This window comes from Coturnix japonica, chromosome Z, assembly GCF_001577835.2.
Source record: "Coturnix japonica isolate 7356 chromosome Z, Coturnix japonica 2.1, whole genome shotgun sequence".
NCBI classification, from domain to species: Eukaryota; Metazoa; Chordata; class Aves; order Galliformes; family Phasianidae; genus Coturnix; species Coturnix japonica.
Window position 1 is genome coordinate 51416786 of NC_029547.1, and position 24371 is coordinate 51441156.

Consider the following 24371-nt stretch of genomic DNA (forward strand, 5'->3'; position numbering starts at 1 on the left):
TACCAAAAATCTCATGAAGACTGATGTTAAAATAACTCTTAATCCAGTATTAATTTTTATCTTGTAATTATCTCTGTTTTGTATTTTTTTAAGATGAATTAACCTGAATTAAATGGACCTGATGTGACTAGGATCTAAATCATAGTGTGTAGTTCTAGCAGAGAAAAGGGAGATGCAGGAAATCATGCAAGTTTTTCTCCTTGTTAAAGGAAGTTATTAGAATCATTTGAGTTGAAAGGTACTGGTAAAGATTACCTAGTCCAACTTCCCTGCAGTGAACAGGGACACAAATTGCTCAGTCCAGTTGCTCAGAGTCCTGTCCAGCCTGACCCTGAGTATCTTCTCATGGTGGATGGGAAGCTGGATATGAGCCAGCAGTGTGTGCTTGCAGCCCAGAAGGCTGTATTAAAAAAGGGGTGGCCAGCAGGGAGAGGGAGGTGATTGTCCCTCTCTACTCAGCTCTTGTGAGGTCCCATCTGCAGTACTGCGTCCAGGCCTGGGGCCCCCAGGACAAGAAGGACTTGGACCTCCTGGAATGGGTCCAGAGGAGGGCCACTAAGATGATCAGAGGGCTGCAGTGCCTCTTCTATGAGGAAAGGTTGAGGAAACTGGGCTTGTTTAGATTAGAGAAGAGAAGGCTCTGGGGAGACCTCACTGCAGCCTTCCAGTACTTGAAGGGAACATTTAAACAGGAGAGGGAACAGCTGTTTATGAGGATGGATAGTGATAGGACAAGGGGAATGGTTTTAAACTAAGACAGGGGAGGTTTAGGTTAGAGATTAAGTTTTTCACACAGAGGGTGGTGATGCACTGGAACAGGTTGCCCAAGGAGGTTGTGGATGCCCCATTCAAGGCCTGCAGGCATTCAAGGCCAGGTTGGATGTGGCTCTAGGCAACCTAGTCTAGTGATTGGCAGCCCTGCATATGGTGGGGGGGTTGAAACTAGATGATTGTTATGGTCCTTTTCAACCCAAGCCGTTCTATGATTCTATGATCTTCAACTTTCTTGGCAACCTGTGCCAGTGCTTCACTATCATTATGGCAAAAAACTTTTTTATTGTATCTATCCTAAATCTCTATTGTTTTAGTTTTAAACCATTCCCTCTTGTCCTATCATAGCAGATCCTGCTGAAGAGTCTGTCCCCTTCTTTAATACAGCCCTCCTTTAGGTACTGAAAGACCACTATCAGATCTTCCTGCAGCTTTCTCTTCTCCAGGCTGAGCAGCCCCAGCTCTCTCAGCCTGTCCTTGTAGACGAAGCATTCCATCCCTTGGGTCATTTTTGTGTCCCTCCTCTGGATGTGCCCCAACAGGTCCACATCTCTCCTGTACTGAAAACTCCATATCTGGATGCAGTACTACAGGTGAGACCTCACCTGCACAGGAGCAGGATCCCTCTTTGACCTACTGGCCACTCCTTTTGTTGTGCAGCCCAGGATGCAAATGACTTTCTGGGGTGGCTCACATCCATCAGTACCTCCAAACCATTTTCAGCACTGTTATGCTCTTGTGCACTAAGGAAGGCTTCCTTAAAGATCTCTCTCTCTACTCTGCTCCTTTGTCTCAGGGAACAGATTGCAAGGGGTTGTTTTTCACTGAGTCCCTGGAAAGATGGAATTTGGATTTCCTAAAATTTTGCATCCTGATTTTACTCTTGGTTTGTCCCATCAAAAGTTCAATTCACAATTTCTCAGACTTCCAAGGCCTCTGTCATTTGAAAAGGAGGACCACTGCTAATCTAAGGTATACTTGTCAAAATAATGTAGTCATAAGTTATAGGTATGTTTTTCCTTTTTTCCTTTTTTTTTTTTTTTTTAATGTGTCTCATATTTTTTCCATTGTCAAGTAGACTTTTGCCTTTTGAAAGAAATTGAGTAATGTGTGTTTTAGTCTCAAACCTTTCAAAGCCCACCTCTATCAGCACCCAAGCAGTTGGAAATGAAATTTAAAGTGATTTAAAAAAAAACAAAAAACAAACAAACAACAACAAAAAAACCAACAACAAAAAAAACTGCTGGAAAATACTTTATGATATGTTCAGAAGTCACAAAGGTACCATGGTCTAAGTGAACTTCTGTATACATTTGCATTAATACTATTATGTTAAGGATGTGAAATAGCTAAATTTATTTAAATGGCAGTGTCAAACAAGGTGAGAAGCCATCATTGTCAGAGATGACAGACTAGTTTTTTTTACCAGAAGATGCTGCTGACTCTCAAAGTTACAATGAAAGTTATTTTTAAGTGGTTGGGGTTTTTTTTGTTTTTTTTTTTTTTTTTTTGTTTTGGTTTTTATATCATGCAGGATTTTACTGGAGCCTTAAAACCTGCAGTACTTAATAGAAAGTCTGTACCATGCAGATATGTGGGTTATCTTTCACTCTTCCCAGTCTTCTGAGAATACATCCAAGGGACAAAGCCTCAGGAAATACAATTGTCCTTTTAAGCTGAAAGGGTAAATGGATGATCTTGTGATTAGAGCACACTGGAGTTGCAGGCGCAGACTCTGTTTGTGATTGTGCCAAAACTCCATACAGCCAACTTTTGAATTTTGAGAATAATCAGGAGTTGAGTAAAGCAGCGTATGGGTATAGATAATATATAAATGAAGCTGTAAGAATCCTCTTTAAAAGATGAAGAAAGCTCTTAGTAGAAGAGGGGGCTGTGGTCGTAGTGCCATGCACTGTGTGACATGGCAGAGACAACTCTGGTATCTCACCATGCTGCTAAACACCTTACAGCATGTGGCTCTGGGTGCTGTGAATGTAGATTTCAAAGGTTCCAGTGTCAGCCTGGGACTCACCAGGTGATGCATCTCCTTAGGCTTCCAGTTTCCAGTCACAGCAGCGATAACCCCTCAAAGCTTAAAGGCTGGCATGCTGTTGAGCTCCTTTTTCTTCTTTGCCACAAGGTAATCCAGATATCAAGGTTGATGTAAGGCTGCAGGTTCTGGAAAGCTTCCAGCTTGTCAACTGGAAGCATCTTATGCTCTGTTTGGTGATTTTTACTGAAGCCAGACTATTCTGTGAAGAGAGAGTTTCCTAATTTTTGTCAGAAAGTTCTAAACAGCTGTGCTTGGAGCCCTTCTTCAGCTGTGAGCTACTCCCTGCTGCACCTGAAGGTGTGTGTATTTCTCTTGTCTGGGATGCTCCTTTTTTAATGCTCTTTTCTGCTGGTAGTTAAAAGGAAGAATAGAAAGAGCTAGGAAACAGAAGGGTTAATGCCAGGAAGTCTGCGGGTGCAAACAGGGTTCTGTGAAAAATGAAATGAAATTGGGTGGAGGTAGATAAAAAGAAATCTGAAATGATTGTTCTGTAGAATATGGCCTTTCCACATAGGCAGAAATTTTTCTCTTCACTTCTTTCTGAAGAGAGAGTCAAATAGACGATCTCATCTCTTAATTAGAAAGAAAAATACTCATCAAACACATCTCATCACTGGAAAGCTAATGATCCACAGCTGCTAGTCTGAAAGGGCAGGCTTTTTTTCTGAACAGTAGGAAGTGTTAATCACTTTGGATGAGATTTCTTTTTAAAATATACCGTAGTTTGCAAAAGAATAGGTTATTCAATATTCCAACTTAAATTATTTTTTGAAGTGTTGTACACCAGGGATCGTGTCATGTGTCTCCCTGAATGATCATTTAATGCATGTGTCTCTCGCTTAGATTATCAACTGATGTGATGTTGTAAATGGCCAGTTCATGCCTGCGACTATGGAAATCTTGATCTCACGGAGGAGAAGAAAAAAGTCTTCCCTTACAGTCTTCTATGTAGGAGATGGCAGCTATATTAAACCGTAACCTTTGAGACACCTACTCCTCCCTTAAAATAGTTGGGTTGTTTCAGTAGCGATAAGGATTCTTTTTTAAGCAAAGTTAGAGCCATTATTTCTTTGGAAGAGAGTGAAACAGACAGAATCCATGTTCCAGTGGATGTTTTAGAGGCACAGACAAATCCCAGACCAGCCCTTTCATATCTCTTCTTAGTTTTCCTGGATTTTATTTTTATTATTTTTTATTTTATTTTATTTTATTTTATTTTTCTTGCCAGTACATCTTTATTGGATGGATATGTAGATTTTCCTTGCCTTCATGGATGAAACGAAGTTAAGCAAATAGTTTCATACGTCCTGCTTCTTCCCTTTCCCCATAACTATTAGGTCCTTCATTTGCTATGGCTGAGCACTAAGATTTTCCTTCTGTCCTGCACTAGATTTTGGGATTGTTCATGTTCACTGAAAAGTTTTATTTACTGCTGGTAGTCTTCCTATTTTTTCCCTTGTGTATATCTGTGAATCCAGTTTTGTTCTGGGGAAGGTAGTGAGGCTATTTCACTTGCAGTGCCATCACTGTGCTAGACTCATGCAGTATATATCTCTTTTGTGTTGCAAATATAGAGTCCCTGACTTCTTTGTGCCTAACTGAGACAGGTGCCTAAAAGGAGAAACTGATCAAAATTCATCCACACTGAGTGGAAATGAGGCTGGTAGGTGAACAAAATCATCTGGATACAGCAGGAATAATAGTCATGTTATGGAAAGGTATGTCCATAGAAGTCATAACAGCGTAGTATCTTAGTATAATGTCTTACTAGCCTACAGATCACAGTTTTTGAAGGAATTAATGGCCTTAAGGATCACTTCACATGTAGAAATCTCATATGAGGGGTACTTGAATGAGAACTCATGATTTTCTGAAGTGCAAGCTATATGGTGACCATGTTCCACAGTCTCCAGTCCGGTCAGTATCTCCTGAGACCACCTAGGTTGCTGATTTTATTTCTCTGGAGCCTGGGGTATTACTTGATTTTTTTTTGGTTTTGTTGTTGTTGTTTTTTCCCCCAGCTTTTTAACCAAAGTAGGATGGAAACATAAGGAGAACTCTATGCATTGCCATTCCTCATCTCTTAATCTCTGGGGCCCTCTTTAATGGCAGTTGGATACTGTTTGCTGACTTCCAAAGCTCCCTTCAGCATGTATCCATTGACTCAGGGCATTTCTGGGGTTAATGGGTACAAGGATTTTTTGCTTTGCTTTTGAGATGTGAATTCTGGTTCAAACTGGCTATATCAGATTTACAGCATTGAGATCTTGCAGATCTTGCTCTCAAAAGGGTAGTTAGTGAGCTAGTGGAAGAACTCTCAAAATCTGTGAGCTGTTGTTTGCTTCTTATTCATTACCATTCCTAACAGATTTCCTTTTAAACTAAACAACCTAAAAAAGATGGTTTTCTTTCAAATGAAATATTAACTGTTAGAAGTGCCAGTATCCTCTTACATATGTCACACACAGAGCTTTTTCAGTCCTTCTAGTATTTATTGTATTTGTTTTGCAGTCTCACAGGATTCTGAATGTACAGCATTCAGTGATAGAAGGTTGGGAAGTAAGGTAGGTTAGCTGATCCAGGCACAAGAAATTACTTAAAATACAGATTTTAATTTTATTCTTATGTGGAATAATTTGGTACGAAGATTTTGTTTTAACTCAAAGCAGAAATCCAACAGAAGGCTGTTAAATAGGAATACATACTAAAATGCCTATTTTCTTCTTATTTTAATGTATATACATCTTCATGAGTGATCTGGAAGAATGAACCACATGGCTTTCAGTTTGCAATTCTGTGACACAACACCTTAATAAGTTGGTAGTAAAAATACAAATATCCCAGAGCTTAGCTAGTTGTATGACAATGACTTAGCAAGATTTCTGAAACTTAAGTGTATATCCAGCTACAGTAAGCACCATGATTTGTTATACTTTAATTTGTGATTTTGGTTGTTTTTTGAGAAAACAACACCAGGTTATGGCTACAGCTGTCGAAAATTAAAAGGAGGATTGTTCATTTGGGAAATGAGATGTAGAATTGTTTTTAGATTCATCCTGTCTAATTCAGATATTCTTAATTCTTTCTTGCAAGCCAATAATTTCATTCTAGAACCAGAAAGAAATAGCTACAGCATCCAAAAATGTTTAGGGCTTTCAGGCTCCACAAAGTCATCTCCATATTGCTTGACACGTCTGATAGACCTGGGACTAAAGCTCACCCTAAGGAGCATGTCACAGCCCAGCAATGGAGCTTCAGTGCTGGAAATTGTGCAGTGGAGATGGGTCCTGCTGAAGCATAATCTTCATGCTCAGACATATGGCACCAGGAGCAGCCCTCCTTATCATGGCGCACATATCTGGGAGATGTCACTTGGCCACACCATGATGAACAGCATTCAGGATGTTTTGAGGAAACATTTCAGATTCAGCAAATAAACGCTGTTGTACGAGTGGACGTGGGTGGTTTCTCAGCATGCCCTTCAGTCTCATTTTCTGTGCTACTGAGATTGTCAGTATTTTACACTGTTTTGATTAAACTACTTGAGCATTTTTTCCCTATTACTGTGATTTTTTGGCATGATTTTTCTTTACAGAGGAATTGTTCAGATTTGTTTATTCCCATTTGTGTGACATTACTACAGAATTATCAAGTTCTGTCTTCTGAACTGCAAAATAACTGTAGAAATAACCAACCTTCTCTATATTACATTGTGATCTTATTTTTATGCCATTTTGCTTTATTTTGTCCACATGAGCATTTTTAATGAGAAAAAAATAATAATAATAGATTACCTTCCCTCAGGCTACACTGTAGCAACATTTCTTTGCAAAAATGAAACTACAAAGCCGTAACGTAATTAGCAGTTATTATACACAGGTAAGTGGCTAATCAGCAAAGTGGTTAAACAATTTACCTGCCTAAATAGATGTGATTTAGAATCATTACTTTAGAATCATTTTAATTCATTGGTCTTGGTTTTAACCATGCTCAAGAGCTTAATGTAATGCTGAGCTGAATCACCTTTGTTGCTGCTCTGTCTTCTAGCTTTTCCTTTTTGTGGTCTGGAACTTTGAGCTCTACATGATACCACTGGCTTTGTTGTTGCTGTTGGCATGGAACTACTTCTTGATCATATCAGGGAAAGATAACAGGCAACATGATACAGTAAGTCTTCTCTACTTCAAGCACATATATGTAGTTTTCTTTCTAAAACAGATAAAACTTTGTAACTATTTTAAAATATAATACTTTTTGAATATTTGTTTTCATTTGGAATACTCAGTGGACAGTTTCCTCGCTTAGCAATTTAGTTTTTCTCCAGCTGTCCAAGGAATGTGCCCATTTTTACTGAAAATATATTTAAAAGATATAGAACATATACTATCCTCAGAATAGGGTTTGTGTGGGAGCAGAGATGAGAGGCTTATAGGTCATGAGAAGCCAAATTCTTTGGAAACGATTGTGTGAGACTATGTCCTTATGTTGCATTTTTTCTTCCACATACTGAAGTTAAAGGTTAAAATGATTACAAATTGTTAACAGTTTCAGAATGTATCACATTTTATTGGATTTCACAGTTTATCTTTAGTATGTTACCATTCATCGAGCCTAATATAAGCCTTTTCTTCTTCATCTACACCATTATTTAATTAAATGCATGTATCTGTGATATAGAGTAGCAAACATTTACTAATAACTGACATTTATTAATTTAAAAAAAAAAAAAAAAAAGGTTCACATTTTCAGGAGTAGATAACAAATTCTGCAGTTGTATTCTGTGCAACACAAATTTTCTAGTATCCAGGCAGCTTAAGGATTTTGCTTAGCTTTATGAGTTTAATATTTGTTTCAATACTCATTGCCCAAAAGGAGTCTGCTGTCTAGGACACTGAGCACTGGATGGAAAACTAGGTGGATTAAAAGAAGAAAAAAAGGGGAAGGAGTGTAATTGGTCTCAGAGAATAGGGTTTAATGGGTCACTCTCCATCTAGAGGTTGGTAGCAAGTAGAGCATCACAGCATACAAGAGGCTGTTCCATTTAATGTCTTCATGAGCGACCTGTAGGTAGTGACAGACAGCACCCCCATCACCAGGACAGTGGGACCAATTGGTACAATGGATGTGTCAGATATAAAGACTTAGGCTGGCTGTTGAGGCTCATGAAATTCAAGAAGTAAAAAAATGTGTAGTCTTGCTCTTTTCATGGAATAATACCATGCAAAGATACAGACTGAGGATTGATTGCCAGGGGAGCAGTTCTTCTGAACATGGATATCTTGATAGACAGCAAGATAAATGCATCAGCAGCAAGAATCACCTTGAGCATAATGGGTTATGTTAACAGAAACACAGACTGTGGTTTAAGGGAAGCAGTTGTCCTCCTCAGTATTTGTGAGACTACATCTGGAATACCATTCAGATTTGGACAACCTAGTTCAACGGTAGTGAGTAGAGTGGAGGGCCAGCTAGGTGGTGAGGGACTTGGGAACTCACCCACAAGGAGAGATTGAGAGAAGCAGGTTCAGAATAGCCTGGAGAAGAGGCTTTAGCTGACCCAGACAGCAGTCCTGTGCTATCTGCAAGGGGGTTATTGTGAAGGTGAAGGTAGGTTTTTCACATGCTCCCTACTACTGATGCTGGGAGAGCAAAAGGCATACAGTGAAATAGGAGAGGTTCAGGCTGGATAATCTTTTTTGTTGTGAGGGCAGTTAAGCAGTGAATTAGGTTACCTACCCAGGGAAGTTATGCAGTCTCTGTTGCATGTTTTTAGGACCTGGCTGGCTAAAGTCCGAAGCAACCTGACCTGACCTCATGGCTGACCTTGCTGTAGTCATGAGGTTGGATTAAACCCTTTCTCAGGTTCCTCCCAGCCTGAATGGTCATATGACCCTAATGTCTAATAACTGCAATTAATAGTAACTAGTGAAGCTAATATAGCCCCTACCCTGGTGCAACTGTTACCTATCCATATCACTAAGATTGTTAGGCTTCAAAGGGTCATCAAAAATTAAGGGTGAGAATGACAGAGATTTCCCTAATCCCAGAAATCGTTACATTTCTAGGAAAAGCCTAAGATCAAGTTTTAAAAGGCACATTTCTTAAATCACAGGCCTTTGTCTCCTGCTGCTTGAAATGCTTAAATCTTCTGCATCTGAGATTTTATGAGTAACTGAAATCCCTTATCAAAGGAGAGATTTTGCTTGTGAGCTGCAATACACTTAATTTCTCTCTGAAATAACACCTCTCTGTGAAGATTAATTGAGTAATGCAACTTTGCTAACAAAATAATGAAGCTATTGATGGGCTCTCTGTTGAGAACACCAAGCGATGTTCTGAAAATGTTCCTCTTGCTGAGATTGTTTCAGACCAAGCTGTAAGTCTTGTATCAGCTAGTCAGGTTCTTCCTAAATATTTGATATCTGTGCTGCTAATTACTACTTTTTATTTATTACAAGGAAGTTGGGATCTCGTTTTTAATGAATTGAGCTTGGTTATCATCATGGCGAGCATCTGTCTTCTATGAAGTGGTCTGCCGACTTATTGAATGTCTTTCTAATTAACTCACAAATCTTCAGTAATATTGCTAGTCCTTAGCTCAGGTCATTAGCACACTATCATTAAATTAGGAGTCATTTAAATATTTCTGTTTTCTTATGCAAAGTGTAAATATTAACTAAATTAATTAAGCAGTGTTTCCTGGTGGTTAGCGAATGCTTTAGGATTCATCTGATCTTGCTTCTGTTCCCAAGTCTTTTGAGATTTCTTTTATAACTCTGAATCACTGACTACATATCTAGAAATAACATCTACCTTGAAAAGTTACTTTGTAAACCTTAAGTTAATGCAAAAAGATAAATATATTTGCTGTTTTTTTACTAAACTCACTGGAGAATTGTAGTTCAATTGCCTTTATTTTGAATTTGTTTCACGAGAACAGGAGATACTTAAATTTGGGGCCTTGAAAACAAGTTTCAAAGAGTTATTTTTCATTGTTACATCTCTGCAAGAAAATAATTATCAATTATCTGATCAGTGAAAGTTTTAGTGACTGCACTTCACTGCAGATCAAGGAAACGATTCAGTAAGTTTCCGTCCACTTGGATCAGCCTTAATTCAACCACATTTGAGTATCTCTGTCTACAGCCAAGGTTTCTTTTACCCTGTCCTCTTACACACTGGTTTCTTTGAAGCAGCTTTTGACTTAATTGCTTGTGGTCTAATTCACCTGCAAAGTGGTCTAGTTTACTCCTTCCTAATGTGAGGCACTGCTGCTCATCAGAGTGTGTGATTATTCTGCCACTTAATCTGATTCCTTATAAGTTCAGTGTGCAAGTTCTTTATTGAATTAATGTGCAACAAGGCTGGGGCAAGGGAGAGCCCTAAGTTCAACTATGTAATACAAGTCTGATGGAAAGTCCAGTGGAGAGGTGAGGGTGCATATTAGGTATTATTTCTTTCCTGGATTCAGCTGGACTGTATAAGATGGATTGTTACTGTGGTTTTACTCAAATGTTGGCACAAATCTAAAAAAAATAATAATAATAATAAAAAATGTTGTATTCCCTATCTATTGTACATGAATTAGTTGTGTTTCTGAAAGGCAAGTTTTCATCAGATGGAAAGTCTTGCACAAAATATTGGGGTGACTGGTGAGGTTTCATGTCCTGTAACAAAGAAAAGTGTAGGAGAAACAATCTGGATGCAGATTTAGTGGATAGTTATCTGAATGATCTGTGAGAATTAAGAACTGATCTAAAACAAATAAATTACTGGCATTGATTCAAATGGCAGGAAGTAAAAATCATAAAATAAATATTTCCTTCCAATACTGAGCAAGGAAAAACCACTGAAAAAGCATTCTTAATGCTTTCCTCTGAATTTTGCTGCAACATTTTTGCCTGAAGCTTACCTAGATTCTTTCCCCGAGGATATTTCTTGACTTAAAAAAATACTGTTTAAATTCTTGCACTTCCTTATAGTCATACTACTAAGTATCTGATCTCACAAAATAATTCACTTCCATTATGACTGCAGTTCTGATCTTAAGCAGTCATCACCAAAATGCACAAGATTAGAAATGACTGGGTCTGAGTGCTTTCTGCATGCGTGCAATTTTTTTTTCTAGTGTCTTTTTCACCTTCTCTAAGGAAGAGGAGAGGTATCAACTGCTTCCACTTTCCCATCCCCACTGCCCACAGCTCCATGTCATCATGCTGTTGATAGTAGCCCTTCCTATTGTCTGCTGAGGGAAGTGCTACCACTACGTCCTGGTGGCCCTGAGCACATTACAGGTACAGAACAAATGAGCATGTTGTGGTGACAGACTGCCTAGGCTGCCTGGGGCAAGCAAGGTCTGGCTCACTTCACAACCACCTTACCTTGCTGGGAAACATAAACTGCATTGCAATAGCTGTATAGACTGAAACATTCATCCCCACATGGCTGCAGCTGAAAGAATGGAATCAGAATTAGCAGAAAGTGTGCTGGGATTTATAACATCTTTTCATTCATTTTTAGAAATTTATAAGTAATTTGATGTTTTCAAGTATGCTGAAAAAAAGATCTCACCTTTGTAAAGTTGCAAAAAGAGCAGCCTTGCTGTTTGAATTTTTTCTTCTCACTTCTGTCTGGGATCTTTATTCTCACTTCTATTTCTGTCTAGGATCTTTTTTTCTCAATTCTATTTCTAAACAGTAATTATTAGGATCTCATGAAACTGGTGGGAAAAAAATATATATACTTCAGGTTCTGTTCTGATTCTCTGCTGGAGCTGCCTGACTTAAGGGATGGGCAGAAAATCTCTCAAAGTAATTAGAATTGTTCTCTCTCTCCAGCTGCTGTTGTCCCCTTCTCTCAGATTAAGTAGTTGACTGTGTGATCCAAACACATATTGAAAATGAAGCATGGTTTGCATGAGTGACCGATTAAAATGTTTGGTCATTGCTTTTTTTCTATGTATATATTTCTTTGTTCCACTGCTAGGACAGACTTTGACATTCTCTTGGCTGCTCAGCTGGCATGTTAGATCTGTTCCTGTTTTCCCTTGACTAAGCAAGTGACAGATAGGGTACCTAGGTGGTTTTCCCCTCAGTGCTGCCATTGAGGTGAAAGGGCTGAAAGAGGAACAACTGTAAAACCAATTGCACAGCTATCATCAACAACAGGGACTTGGTTTTTACAGGCATGGGGTCCTCTTTGAGCACTGAGGACTGATAGAAAGAGACAAGATCCACCTCACTGGGTTGGTCAGTGTCACCTTACCCAGAAGACTGGCCAGCGTGATGAGGAGAGCATTAAACTTGAAGTAATGGGGAAGGGTGCTGTTGCATGCATGAAGGATTGTGGAGATGTGGTAGGGTTGCTCTCACAGCTGGAGTACAGGAGACAATGGGCACAAACTGAAGTTTGTGGTATTCCATATGAACATGAGAAAGACATTTATAATGAGAGAGGTCCAACACTGGAACAGGATGTCCAGAGAGACTGAGGAATATCTGTCCTTGGAGATATTCAGGAGCAGATTTGACATAGTTCTGGACAACCTGCTTGTAGATGACCCTGCTTCAACAGGAGGGTTGGACCAAATACCAGATGGACTCAAGAAGTCTCTGCAGACGACAGCCATCCAGTGATTCTCTAACTAAGGATAGTAATTTTACACAACTTGTGGTCTATTATTTGTTCAATTCTTTTTCCCAAATAATTTAAAATTTAAGAAGAAGAATAATGCACATGCTTCAAGTTACCTATAAATGTTTCTCTGCCATATATACCCCTCTGGAAAAGGGCTTTAATCACTTCAGTTCACATCCTGCATTTATAGTTAATATTTAGAGCCTTAAAGGAAATATTAAATAGCTGATTTCCTCTTGAAGTTTCAAGTTGCATGTCACTGCATATTAAATGATGGTGAGCAGCTGGGAGTTAATGTGCCATACACAAATTCTTATGAATCTGTATAATAGAGTATATACGCATATTATTAATCTTGTAAGACTGATATAAAATGATATGATACATCTTTTAATTTCAGTGGAGTTTTTTTATGAAGTAGGCTTTGATGACTTATGTTTCCAGAGCATATGCTTTTACTAAGAGTTAGAGATGGACACATTTAGGGTAAAATTATTGAACAGAATAACAGCAACTTTAGTAAAATACGAGATTTCATTTTTAGACTTTGAGCAGTTCCTGTTGATGCTTTCTATATAGTCCTCTGAAAGGACAGAAAGAGAATTTTGCTCTCATCTTCAAAGAACTTTGTGGTATGTGTGGGTTTAATCTGATAGTTTATTTTAACCTTTATTTGTAGGGTCAGATTTTTCTTTGTTCTTTGACTTTGTATGTACTCTGGAAATAAGCCCTTGAAGAAAAACAAAGATGGGAATGGAAACAAGGATGCTTGTGAGCATATCCATCTCACTGGGTTCCCTCTGTCCTCAGGGAAGCACTAGGAGTTTGAATTAGCAGCGTAACACCCAATTCAGTTACAGCTTTTTGTGTGCTGTCCAAACATTTTTCTCTTGGGGGAAAGGCAGCAGTGTGTCAGAGTCTTTGGTGGATTTGGGTCAGCTTCTCCTTGGTAGAGTACTGTTTTCTCCAGGCAAACCGCAGCAAGAAAGGAGCTGACTCTAGCATCCTGTTAAAAAAAAAGTGAGTTAGCAAGCAAATAATGATATGGTTACTTGCTTTACCATTTTTTGTTTGATTGGTTGGTATGGTTTGTTTCACCCATTATAGTCTTAGAGTGTGGAAGAATGACTCCAAAGTTTGGCAGGATTTCTGCAGATTAATACAGTGCAGACACCAAGTTTAGATCCATTGCACACGCAGCACTGAGATGCTTGTGCTAGAAGTTCCTGTGCCTCTTATACTAAAGAGATGGCAGAATTTTAGCTGAGGACTGAATTTTTTTGAAGGCATGGCAAAAGTAATTATTGTCCCTGTATTCTAGTGAGACTGTGTCTAGAACACATCATTCGCTCAATACAAAAGAAGATAGTCATGTTGGCCGTTAAATATTGGCTTCCTGTTTTGACTGTACTTCACTAAGAACTTGGCCTCCAGTGTAATAGCAGCAGCCTTAAAATCTCCAAAGTATGAGGGTTAGTGGAAGAATACAGATTTGGGGATAGAACAGAATCTGTGTAAAAATTGTTTAAGTTATGGTGCCACTAATCAGAAAAACAGTTATTTTTCTGGGAATGGTTTAAAACAATACTTACAAGGCTTTTACCTTATGTTTGCTGACTGCTGCTAACTAGGCAAATGTACTCTGTACCGGAAAATAGATGTTCATTCTGTTGCAGATGGCAGTCAGCACATCACTGAACAGTGCAAAAACGTCCAGAAGGTTTTTTTCAACCAGGCAGCCCTCCTTACTGTTGCCAAATTAATCGGAATCTCAAACCTGCTCTCCATTTGTTATCGTCAGTAAAAGAAGTTAGAAAGGCTTTTGTAAATAGGTCATCGCCTGCCTGTGTGCTCAGCCTGGGTGCTGTCAGAGCACAAAGACCACAGGCAACACGTGCCTGAATATTAAGCAGTCTGCTGAGAACCGTCGCTGTCTTCATGCAGCTGTTTGTTCTTTCTATACAATCCATACAGCCAGGGAGAAAAAACACATGAGAGTGCCCCACTGTGGGACAGAGGCTTTTTTAATAAATCAGAAAAGAAACATGAAAATGTCAGCTTAATCAAGCATTTAAATTTTATTAATCAAGTCTAATTTTTATGAGTGCAAATAATCGCTGAAGCTGGACAAATTTGCTTTAGATTGCATCAGAAACATAATTTTAATATTTAATGGCCTGCTGAATTTAAATGGAGAATTATCTTTATGAAACATGCTCTTCATAATTTGCCATTAAATGAGAAATGAGCAAATCAACATAAATCTTACATAAAGGTTATTTAACTAAATGTTGGTACTATAAATATTTTAAATGCATTATGCACTAATTTAGCAGCCACACTGTACACTATATAAAGATATAAGTTCGGCAGGAAGCATTCCTCTCTGGCAGCATAATAGAACGTAATACTGCAGTTAGCTCTCTGTGCCGTGCTTAGACGAGACTGTCCACACCGCCAGTACAATCCCAGCATCGAAGGCTTATCTACAACATCTGAGTATGCAGTAACCCCTTGCTAAAACTTTGCATAGCTGTTCTCGACCCAGTAGCATTTACAAAAGACAAATGCACTGCAGAATTGGAATATTATGTTTGGTTTTGGTCACTCGAAGACATAATGTCAAAATCCAGCCCTAGACATTTTCAGCATTAAAAATAATAATAATAAAATAAATTTTATTTTTTTTTAAAAAAGATATTTTTCCCTATCACATGCCAGCTGATTAGTTAATTTAAGTTTTACAACACTTTTTCAATTATAGTCTTGCATAATTGTTTGCATCTAGCATAAAATTGAGAGCTCAGTGGACATAGAGGCGTTTCTCCTAAGAAACTGTTTTAATGACTTTTCTTTGCATTTGTGTAAGGGTTTACATGGCAACAAGATTGACATGACAAGTTAAAGTGGCTATTGCAAACTGTATTTTATAAACTAAGATCAGTTCAGTTCACAGTAAACATTCTGGTAGTCTTGTGAATTTTTTTTATTCTTCTCTAGATTGTATTTTCCTTAAAGACATTTTAATTCAGACCAGACTGATATAACTTTGGAATTATTCTGCAAATACTCTAATAATACACCAATATCCAATTTTTATTTTATTTCACTGAAATTACATTAATATGTATATTGTATGCGACGTCCCATAAAATTAGTAACAGGGTTTTTTTGGGGTTTTTTCTTTTTTCCTACTGAAATGTTTACAGCTCCAAATCATAATGTAATATATAATATTAGGCTCTCAAGGTTAGATTTACTTGAATAAATGCTGGTTTATAAGAGAAGGATATCTGCCTCTACTGGAATCTGAACATTACTTGGAGAGAGCTAATAACAGTTTAAAGTACTGCTGTCCCTTTATGCTGTTAACAAATGTAATAAGCTATATTGTTATGGAGAACTATTATAAAATTTTGTTAAGCTGTTTTTATTAGTGCTGTATAGTAAACTTATCATTGATATTTAACCATACAAAGAATTGGGTTTTTTGTCATGCTGAGCTGAAAATGAAATACTCTAAAACCAGAGATATGGCATTTTGAAATGTACAGTGCATGTTGAAGCCTTTAGATGGAGACATACTTCAAATAAACGCCTAAAATACAGTTCCCAGTGCATTATGTAAATGCAGGAAAAAGCTAAAATAATTGAGAACCAAACACTGAAAAAAAAAAAAATACAGAGAGGGAAGCAGGGCTTCTACTTATGCCACTTTTTATATTAAAAATTACATATTCTTAGCTACATTAACAACTGAATATTGAGGGCATACAAAACTGATAACAGGAGAAAGGTTACATGTTCTTGTATAATAAACTGTATTTACTGCCTGTGCTCATTGCCAAGAAATGTATTATACTGCAAATAAAAATTCTGTTGTTGACATTACAGAACTACGTGTAATCAGTAGCATGCATCAAAAAGCATCTGATGGCCACATTAAAGTCTCATTTCCTATTAACAATGAGACTAAATTATAACATGAGCACTTCCCAGAACAGGCTAAAAAAATACATTCTGTAAGATGAAATAATTGTATTTGAGTGTCCCTGTTAAAATCAGGAAGTATTTTAGCAGTAAAGTACTAATACTTCTCTTTTTAGTCTGCTGTCTTCTATGCTGCGATATATTCAGCCTTACTGGCAAGCTTATCACACTAATTATTATTACATCTAGTGGCTCAGTTATCTTGATGATTACTGCAGATGAAATACCCCAAGGTCAAACATTAACAGTATAAATCAGGATCGATTGTATTCCAGATCTACTGTGCTATTAAATCAGAATCTGTTAATTTCATTTTTATTTTTCTCATAAATGAGGTACAAAAAAACTGGACATTTTAATTAAGCTGTATCTCCTGCAAAGTTTCTCCTTAACAATTCAATGAAAGGAGCAGACATCATGTTGTGAAAGTGACCACAAAAACACAGCTGCTGTAGGCTTGTGGGTGGTGGATGTCTTTACTTTAAGTTCAAGGACTTCAAAGCCACCTGAAAAATCCTAACTGATTTTTTGCACCCTACTTAATTGAGACACTCTGCATATCATTTTATACTGCATTGTACAACCAGACACTGTGAATTGCAAGACACATAAGCGCGTGGTGTAGTCTACATGTAGGGAGTATGAATTACATAAAATCCAAACAGCCTCAAGCAGTACAATTCTGACTACATTCTTTGCATATCTAAAGGGAATGTGATTCAGAACCAAATCTTATTCTCTTTAATTTTATGTTCCAAACGTTAATACCTCTGCAGATATTTTGATACTGTAGCATAAGATACAGCATAAACTATTTTCTTTTGCTTTTCATTTAAGCCAACTATGTTTGAAGCACTAAATCAAGTAAGATATAACCAAATCTAAGGAAGTTCTAGTGGCACAGATTGTTGTGTACTTCATGTTGTTGGATTAGCCAAAGAAATTAGAACAGGAGACAGTTCATGAAGTGACTTGCTGTTTGCAGTGAGAAACAGCAGGCTGGTAATGAGAGAGTAAGGCCTTTCATTAAAAGTGTTCTTGAGTTTCAATGTGCCACTTTTCCACAAACCATTTTAAAGAGGTATTGTAAAGTTCTCTGCAATCATTGATTTTTGATTCAAGATGCTTCTGAATAACTAGAATGCAAGCATGCTTTGCAGGTGTTGATGTTGGAAGTTGCAACAGATTACTTTCTCATGAATCTAGTATTGTTTGCAAGGCAGCAGATCATTTTTAGAATAAGTGCAAGTTGCAGTTAATTGTCAACTAACTAAGAAGACAGCATTCTAGTTCATAGATATTTGGGCATTTTCTATGATGCAAATATAGTATTTATGCTGCCTCGTGGTAACCTTATTCAAAAAAACTGCACATAGTTGCTGCTTTGACAGAATAAGTGTTCCTGTAATCTTGCATGAAGTACAAATTATAAAGTATTTATAGACAAAGCTCTTTTACTTGAAAGAAGGTGGGAATGGGTCAATAGGAAATGCAGCATGTAGGAATCAGACTGCTTTTTGTGATTAATCTGTTTTCAGAAGGTCTGTTTTGCACAGAAACAATCTCATTTTGCTATGTTTAAACAACATCTGCTTACTGTTTGTGAAGTAGCTGACATGCCATATTTAAGGACATGTACGTGTGTTTTTTAAAATGTCATCTGTATTAGTATTACATTCAAAGAACAGTACAAGAATTAGGTTCTTTTAAGACCTTCTACCACTATGCGGCATATAAGTCTGTGACAAGTGACATTACAGAAGGTCATGTCACTTTTAACTGCTTGCATTAGATCTTTCTGATTTCCCCAGTGCCCTTCCTTTGTTTGATTAATACTACTTGATTTCAAGCAAGCTATCAGAAGGCATAATTTAGAGTGAGCGTTCTAGGGACAATCTAAGATTTTTGCCATAGAACTTTTAATAAAATAACTCAAATGTTTCATTTTATCTTCATATGCTTTTTCCTGTTCTGCCTCCCTCTCCTTCTATTCCCTTCTCCTCTCCATTATACCTCCCCAGGGTATACATAGAGATCTGAGTAACCACTATGTTGCTTCAAACCAAAGAAGCACATTCATGCTTTATTTGAATAGCAAGAAGCCACTATCAAAGGGGAAAAAAAATCCATTGTGTCATAGAGTTGCTTGAGTTGGAAGGGAACTCAAGCATCATCAAGTTCCAACCCATGTACCACAGTCAGGGCTGCCAGCTGCTAGATAAATTACTAGATCAGATTGTGCAGGAACACAGCTAGCTTGTCCTTAAACACCTCCAGGGGTTGGCATCCATAAGTTCTCTGGGCAGACTGTGCCAGCACCTCACCACTCTCAGTAAAAAATTTCTGCCTGACATTTAATCTAAATCTCCCTTCTTTTAGTTTAATACCACTTCCCACTTGTCCTGTTACAATCCACCCTTTTAAAAAGTTGATTTCCTTCAGTTTATAAACTCCCTTGAAATACTGGAAGGTTGCAGTGACGTCTCCTTGCAGCCTTCTCTGGACTGAACAAACCAGTTCCTTCAGCCTGTCTTCATAAGAGAGGTGCTCCAGTCCTCTGATCATCTTTATTGCCCTCCTCTGGACCCTCTCCAAAATTTTTCCCATGTTGGAGGCCCCAGACTTGAATGCAGTACTCCAGCTGGGTCCTCACATGGGAAAAGCAGAAGAGGGCAATCACCTTCTTCTCCCTGCTGCCGCTTCTCTTCTGATGGAACCTATGATACCGTTGGTCTTCCAGGCTGCAAGCATCTGCTATTGGCTCATGTAAAGTTTTCCAGCACTAGGACCCCTAAGTCCTTCTCAGCAAGGCTACTCTCAAGGAGTTTTCTCCCAGTTTTTTCACGTATCTGGGATTACCTTAAACCAAGTAAAAATCTTTGCACTTTCTTTTGTTGAAAGTCATTTGTTTCACAAGGACCCACCATTCAAGTCTATTAAGGTCCCTTTGGATGGCATCCCTTCCTTCTGCTTTATGAATGACAGTGTTGAGCTTGGTGTCATCAGCAAACTTGCTGCAAGTGCACTCAATCCCATTTCTATGTAATTGATAAAGAAGTTAAAGAGTACATGTCTTAGGACAGAACCATGGGGAGACATTGCTCATCACCAGCTCCACCTGGGTGTAGAGCTTCTGACCACAACCCTCTGGCTGCAACCTTCCAACCAACTTCTTATTCACCAAATAGCCACCCTATCTCTACAATTTAGAGATAAGGATGTTGTGGGGGACCATGCTAAGAGCCTTGCAGAAGTCCAGGTTGATGACATCAGTTGTCTTCCCTTTGTCCACCGATTCTGTCACTCCATCATTGAAATCCACCGGTTTGTTCAGACACAACCATCTATCCCTTGGTGAACCCATGCTGGTTGTCACAGATCACCCAGTGATGCCTTATCTTCTCTCCCAGGAGAATATGTTCTGTGATCTTCCTTTTTTTTTTTTTTTTTTTTTTTTTTTTTTTTTTGGCAAATGGGAATGGTGTTTCATTTTTTTTCAGTCCACAGGGACCTCACATGACAGCCACGACTTTTTGGATATGATGACAAGTGACTCAGCAACCACACTGGCCATCTTCCTTAGGACCCTGGGTTATATGTCATCCTGTTGCATGGATGTACTCTTTCAGTCTCATGAGCAGGGCTTGGACTTTCTCCACCTTTGCACAGCGGGAAGTTTGCTCCCCCATTTTCCACCTAGAGGTTGAGGTTCAGAGATATGAGGCTGCCAGTGAAGACTGAGGCAAAGAACTCACTGGGTTCCTCAGCCTTCTCCATGCCTGCTGTATCCAGTTCTCCTTTCTTACTAAGCAAAGAGAGTATGCTCTATTTGGCCTGTCTATTCTACCTATGTACCTGTAGAATCCCTTCTTGTTGTATTTAACATCTCCTGTCAAGTTCAGTTCCATCTGCACCTTGGATTTCCTAATCCCATCTCTTCAAGTCTGTAGAGCATCCCTGTATTCTTTCCAGATTGCACACCCTTGCTTCCACTGTCTGTACTTGCCCTTCTTTTCCCTCAGTTTGACCAGCAGGTCCTTGCCAAGCAAGTTTCCTGCCTCCCCCACCCGCATTCTTATTCTGAAGGATGGAGACCTCTTACACTCTCAGAAGGGCATCTTTAAAGAGAAGCTAACTTTGTTCCACTCCTGTAATCCAAGGACTTCTTCCCAGGAGATCTCATCCAACAATTCCTTAAGCAGCCTGAAGTTTGCTGTCCTGAAGTTCAGGATCCTGACTCTACTCTTTGCCAGGCCCGTGTTCCTTGAGATCATGAACTCAACCATGGTATGGTCACTGCAGCCCAGGCTGCCTCCAGTCTTAAAGTCTTTAATGATCTCCTCTACATTGGTGAGCACCAGGTCCAGCAACACTTCACCTCTGGTTGGTCTGTCCAATACTTGAACCAGAAAGTTATTGCCAATGGGCTCCAGGATTGTGCAGGATCACCTGTAGCTCACCATACTGTCTTGCCAGCGGATATCTGTTGAGAATAAAAGCCTGTGAGCATGTAGCTGACACAGGAAGGCCTCATCAACAGACTCCTCTTGGTCAGGTGGCCTGTAGTAGACCCTGACCACTTCTGTCCTTTATTGGTGTCATCCCTAACTTTAACTTGTAGGCTGTCCACCCATTCCTGACTGTTTCTCTGAAGGACCTTCTTGTAGTCTATCCAGTCCTTTACATCGAGAGCAACTCACCTACCCATCCTATCCCTTCTAAAAAGCTTATAGCCCTCAATGGTGGTGTTCCAGTTATGTGAATCATCCCACCATGTTTCTGTGATGGCAATAAGATCAAAGTTTTCCAAGTGCACCAGTTTCCAGCTCCCCTTGCTTATTTCCCATGCTGTGTGCATTGGTACAGAGGCACTTCAGCTATGTTTTTGGATGCAGTGCCTTCCTAGAAGAGTCATTCAACTGATTGGTGCTCATCCTGCTCAGATCCCTGTCTCCCACTGGGAGGATTGTGGAGAACATCACTTGTGTTCCTGACCCCTTCAACACCTTCTGAAGGGATGCAAAGTTCCTTGGATATTTTGTTGTTTCCTGGTTGCAGCCTCATTCTTCAGTAAACAGCTTTTATAAGGCTTCAGCATATATTCACTAATTCTTCATATGTCTAATAATTATGAAGAATCTACTATTCCTGCTTCAATTTTTGTGAAAATTCTGAAAAAACATTGTTATGGGGCTTTAATGGATTGTATTATTCTGACCATATTGTCTGAATATTCACGTGGTGTTGTTTTCCTTATCTCTTCTTTAGAATTTCAAGAAAAGTGAAAGCATAAACTAAGCTTCATTTACATTAAAGAGTCTGGGCTTGAGAACACTGTTACTTTATTTCACTACAGTAACTGAATTCTGTTTTCATTTCCAGATATTTCAGTACTCTAAAGCTGAATGTAATTGATGGTTTGACTGACCTAGAACAAGTACACAGATTGGTAGTGACTTTTGAATTAAGAAATGGAATGCTTAAGATAAAAATCTGGGTTCAGTCCTGGGTTTCAGGGATTTCAAAGGACTATCTATGTCCTTTGAAAAATTTAAGATTTTGCCACTATGTAGAAGCTTTTAAAGTACTTTAAAATCATTAGATGAGGAAGAAAAGAAAAAAAAAAAAAAAAAAAAAAAAAAAAGACTTTGAAGTATTATTATCTGGATAATTTGGAATGATTATTGTTGTGTAAGTGATCTCAGTGAGATGCCATCATTTGCAACAGCTCTAGAGGTGTCCAATTCAACTACTTGTCTCCGAGTTAACTTTAACACTAATCAGATGTAGACATTCCTCTGGCAAGACAAGGAAATTCTGGATATACATTTAAACAGATATTTAAGTGTCTGGGGAATCTTGATGTTAAAAATGTAAGAGACCTAGTGAGGTTAGTCAGCTCCAGGCATAGACAATATCTGAATCTGGGCTTTAGTCACTTAATGATGTAATTACTGACCTCTCTGTGTGGTAAAAGGGTTTCCATCCCATTGTAGCCCTTAAGAGTTTGTTTTTATCCTCTCAGTTCACCAGTTCCTCACTAGAATTGATGCAAGCATTTCCAGAGATGCTTTCTAAACTGAGTCTCTGAAACTATCCGTGTTAGGAGTTTTAGGATGGATTTGTTTTATTTAGTAGGTGTAGTTAAAGCTGATCTCCACGAGCAATTGGAACACCACCAGGAAGACAACAGTAAGCTACAGAGGAGCAGGTTGTTAAGGCAGGTTCATGGGAAACTGAAAATGCCTTTTTGTCCACAGCAAGGTCCATGAAATGGGGTCTGTGGCACCTCCAGATGAGGTCCATAAAATGGTACACTGAGCCAAGCAGTAGCTAGTAAGCATTTCAAAAGCATGTTCTCAACCCTTGCCTATCTTGGTGTTGAAAGGTTCAACTCACCTGTCACTGTCCTGAGCTCTCTGGTTCCTGCCTCTGATCCTCTTTCTTTAATAGAGCTGCTGGAAAGACCTTAAAGATCTCCTGGTTCCCACTTCTTGCCATGAGCAGAGTTTTCATGATTACCTGGAATCTTCATGACAGTTGAGCTTACCCAGAGAAAGGCCTCTGGTGTATGTTTTTTTCTCATTCTCGTTCCCAAATTTTTCTGTTTTTCTATTTCCGAGTTTGGCTCTTTGATCATATTCAGGTCCTTTAGTTATTGGATATGGGTACGGATCTACTGAGAATACACTCACTGCTGTCTTTCTGGGGAGATTAGGGAGTTACAGTTGTAATGTGTTACCCTAAATGACAAGTACAGTAAAGCTATTTGTCATTTACTTTGTGACAAAATAAATGGTTGTTTCAGATGGTGACCAATCTGTAACACAGACCAAAGGAGTAAGGTTTCATACCAGTGAATTTTTATTTTGCTTTTTTTAATGTTTTATAATGTGTAGTGTTTTTTTTAAGCACCTATATGACGTTGGGCTAGGTGCATCTTTACTGAGCTTCATTATGTCTGTTCTTACATTACAATTAATATTTACATAGAAGTTATTATGTAAGTAGCCACATCCTTTTCCGATATGAAAGAATGCCAATTTAATTAGAACCTTCTCCACTTTTAAATTGAAAAATACATAATGTATACATGTGGCAACTAGTTAGTGATTAATGTGCAGAAAGTTAGATGCACAGATTGTATAAAATTGCTATTAAGAAATATAGAAATAATAGGACACATGGTATATGTCATTTTGTAGATCATAAGGAAACAAGTTAATATGAATTTATTCCTGGATTTTTATCCTCCAAAAATCTCTTGATGTATACTATAAATTCTATTAGAAATGTTGCATGTTTCTCTAGGTAACAGTAAATTAAAATGAGCATGTGTGTACTGTACAGCCACCAGCGGAGATGACAAAGGATTCCTTTAGTTAAAACTATCATGCACTGAATTTTGAGCTAGCTTTTAAATACTTAAATTGTCAAGCAAGCATTTTGTACAGGAAAGGTTTTCAGTATGCAATTCCCTAATGTATGTCAGTTAACGCTACAACACTTTCCCAAATTTCGGTCTCTAGATGAAGTGTATTTTCCTAGTTGTACATTTTCCTTCTGTGCATTTATTTCAAATGTTAATAAAGTTTTCATCTACAAAAGGTTTAGAATTGACAGAACAAAACTCTTCCTTTTTAAATCATGACAACTACTACTGTTTCTGTCTGCAGGTAGTGGAGGACATGCTAGAGGACGAGGAAGAAGAGGATGACAGAGATGACAAGGTAATTATCTTTCCTAGCACTTGGGTACCTGGGGATGGGAGAATTTAGACATGACACTGTTTTTACAGACAGTTAAAAAAGGAGTTGAAGTGTTTTAGTCCAGAAAATTGGACAGAGCTGTTTATCATCCTAACAATGCTACTGTGTGTTGCAGGAAAGGATAGAGGACTATAAATCCTGTTTTGTTGTTT

General features: G+C 38.4%; 1 protein-coding gene across 1 annotated transcript in view; it reads left to right on the plus strand.

Annotated features, from left to right (window-relative positions):
- The window catches only part of MCTP1 (multiple C2 and transmembrane domain containing 1), a 240760-nt gene that overhangs the window by 182884 nt on the left and 33505 nt on the right, over nucleotides 1–24371 (plus strand). The window contains exon 15 of the mRNA XM_032441507.1: nucleotides 24127–24180. Coding sequence (XP_032297398.1) covers nucleotides 24127–24180 — 54 coding nt within the window. The remainder of the gene's footprint in view (nucleotides 1–24126; nucleotides 24181–24371) is intronic.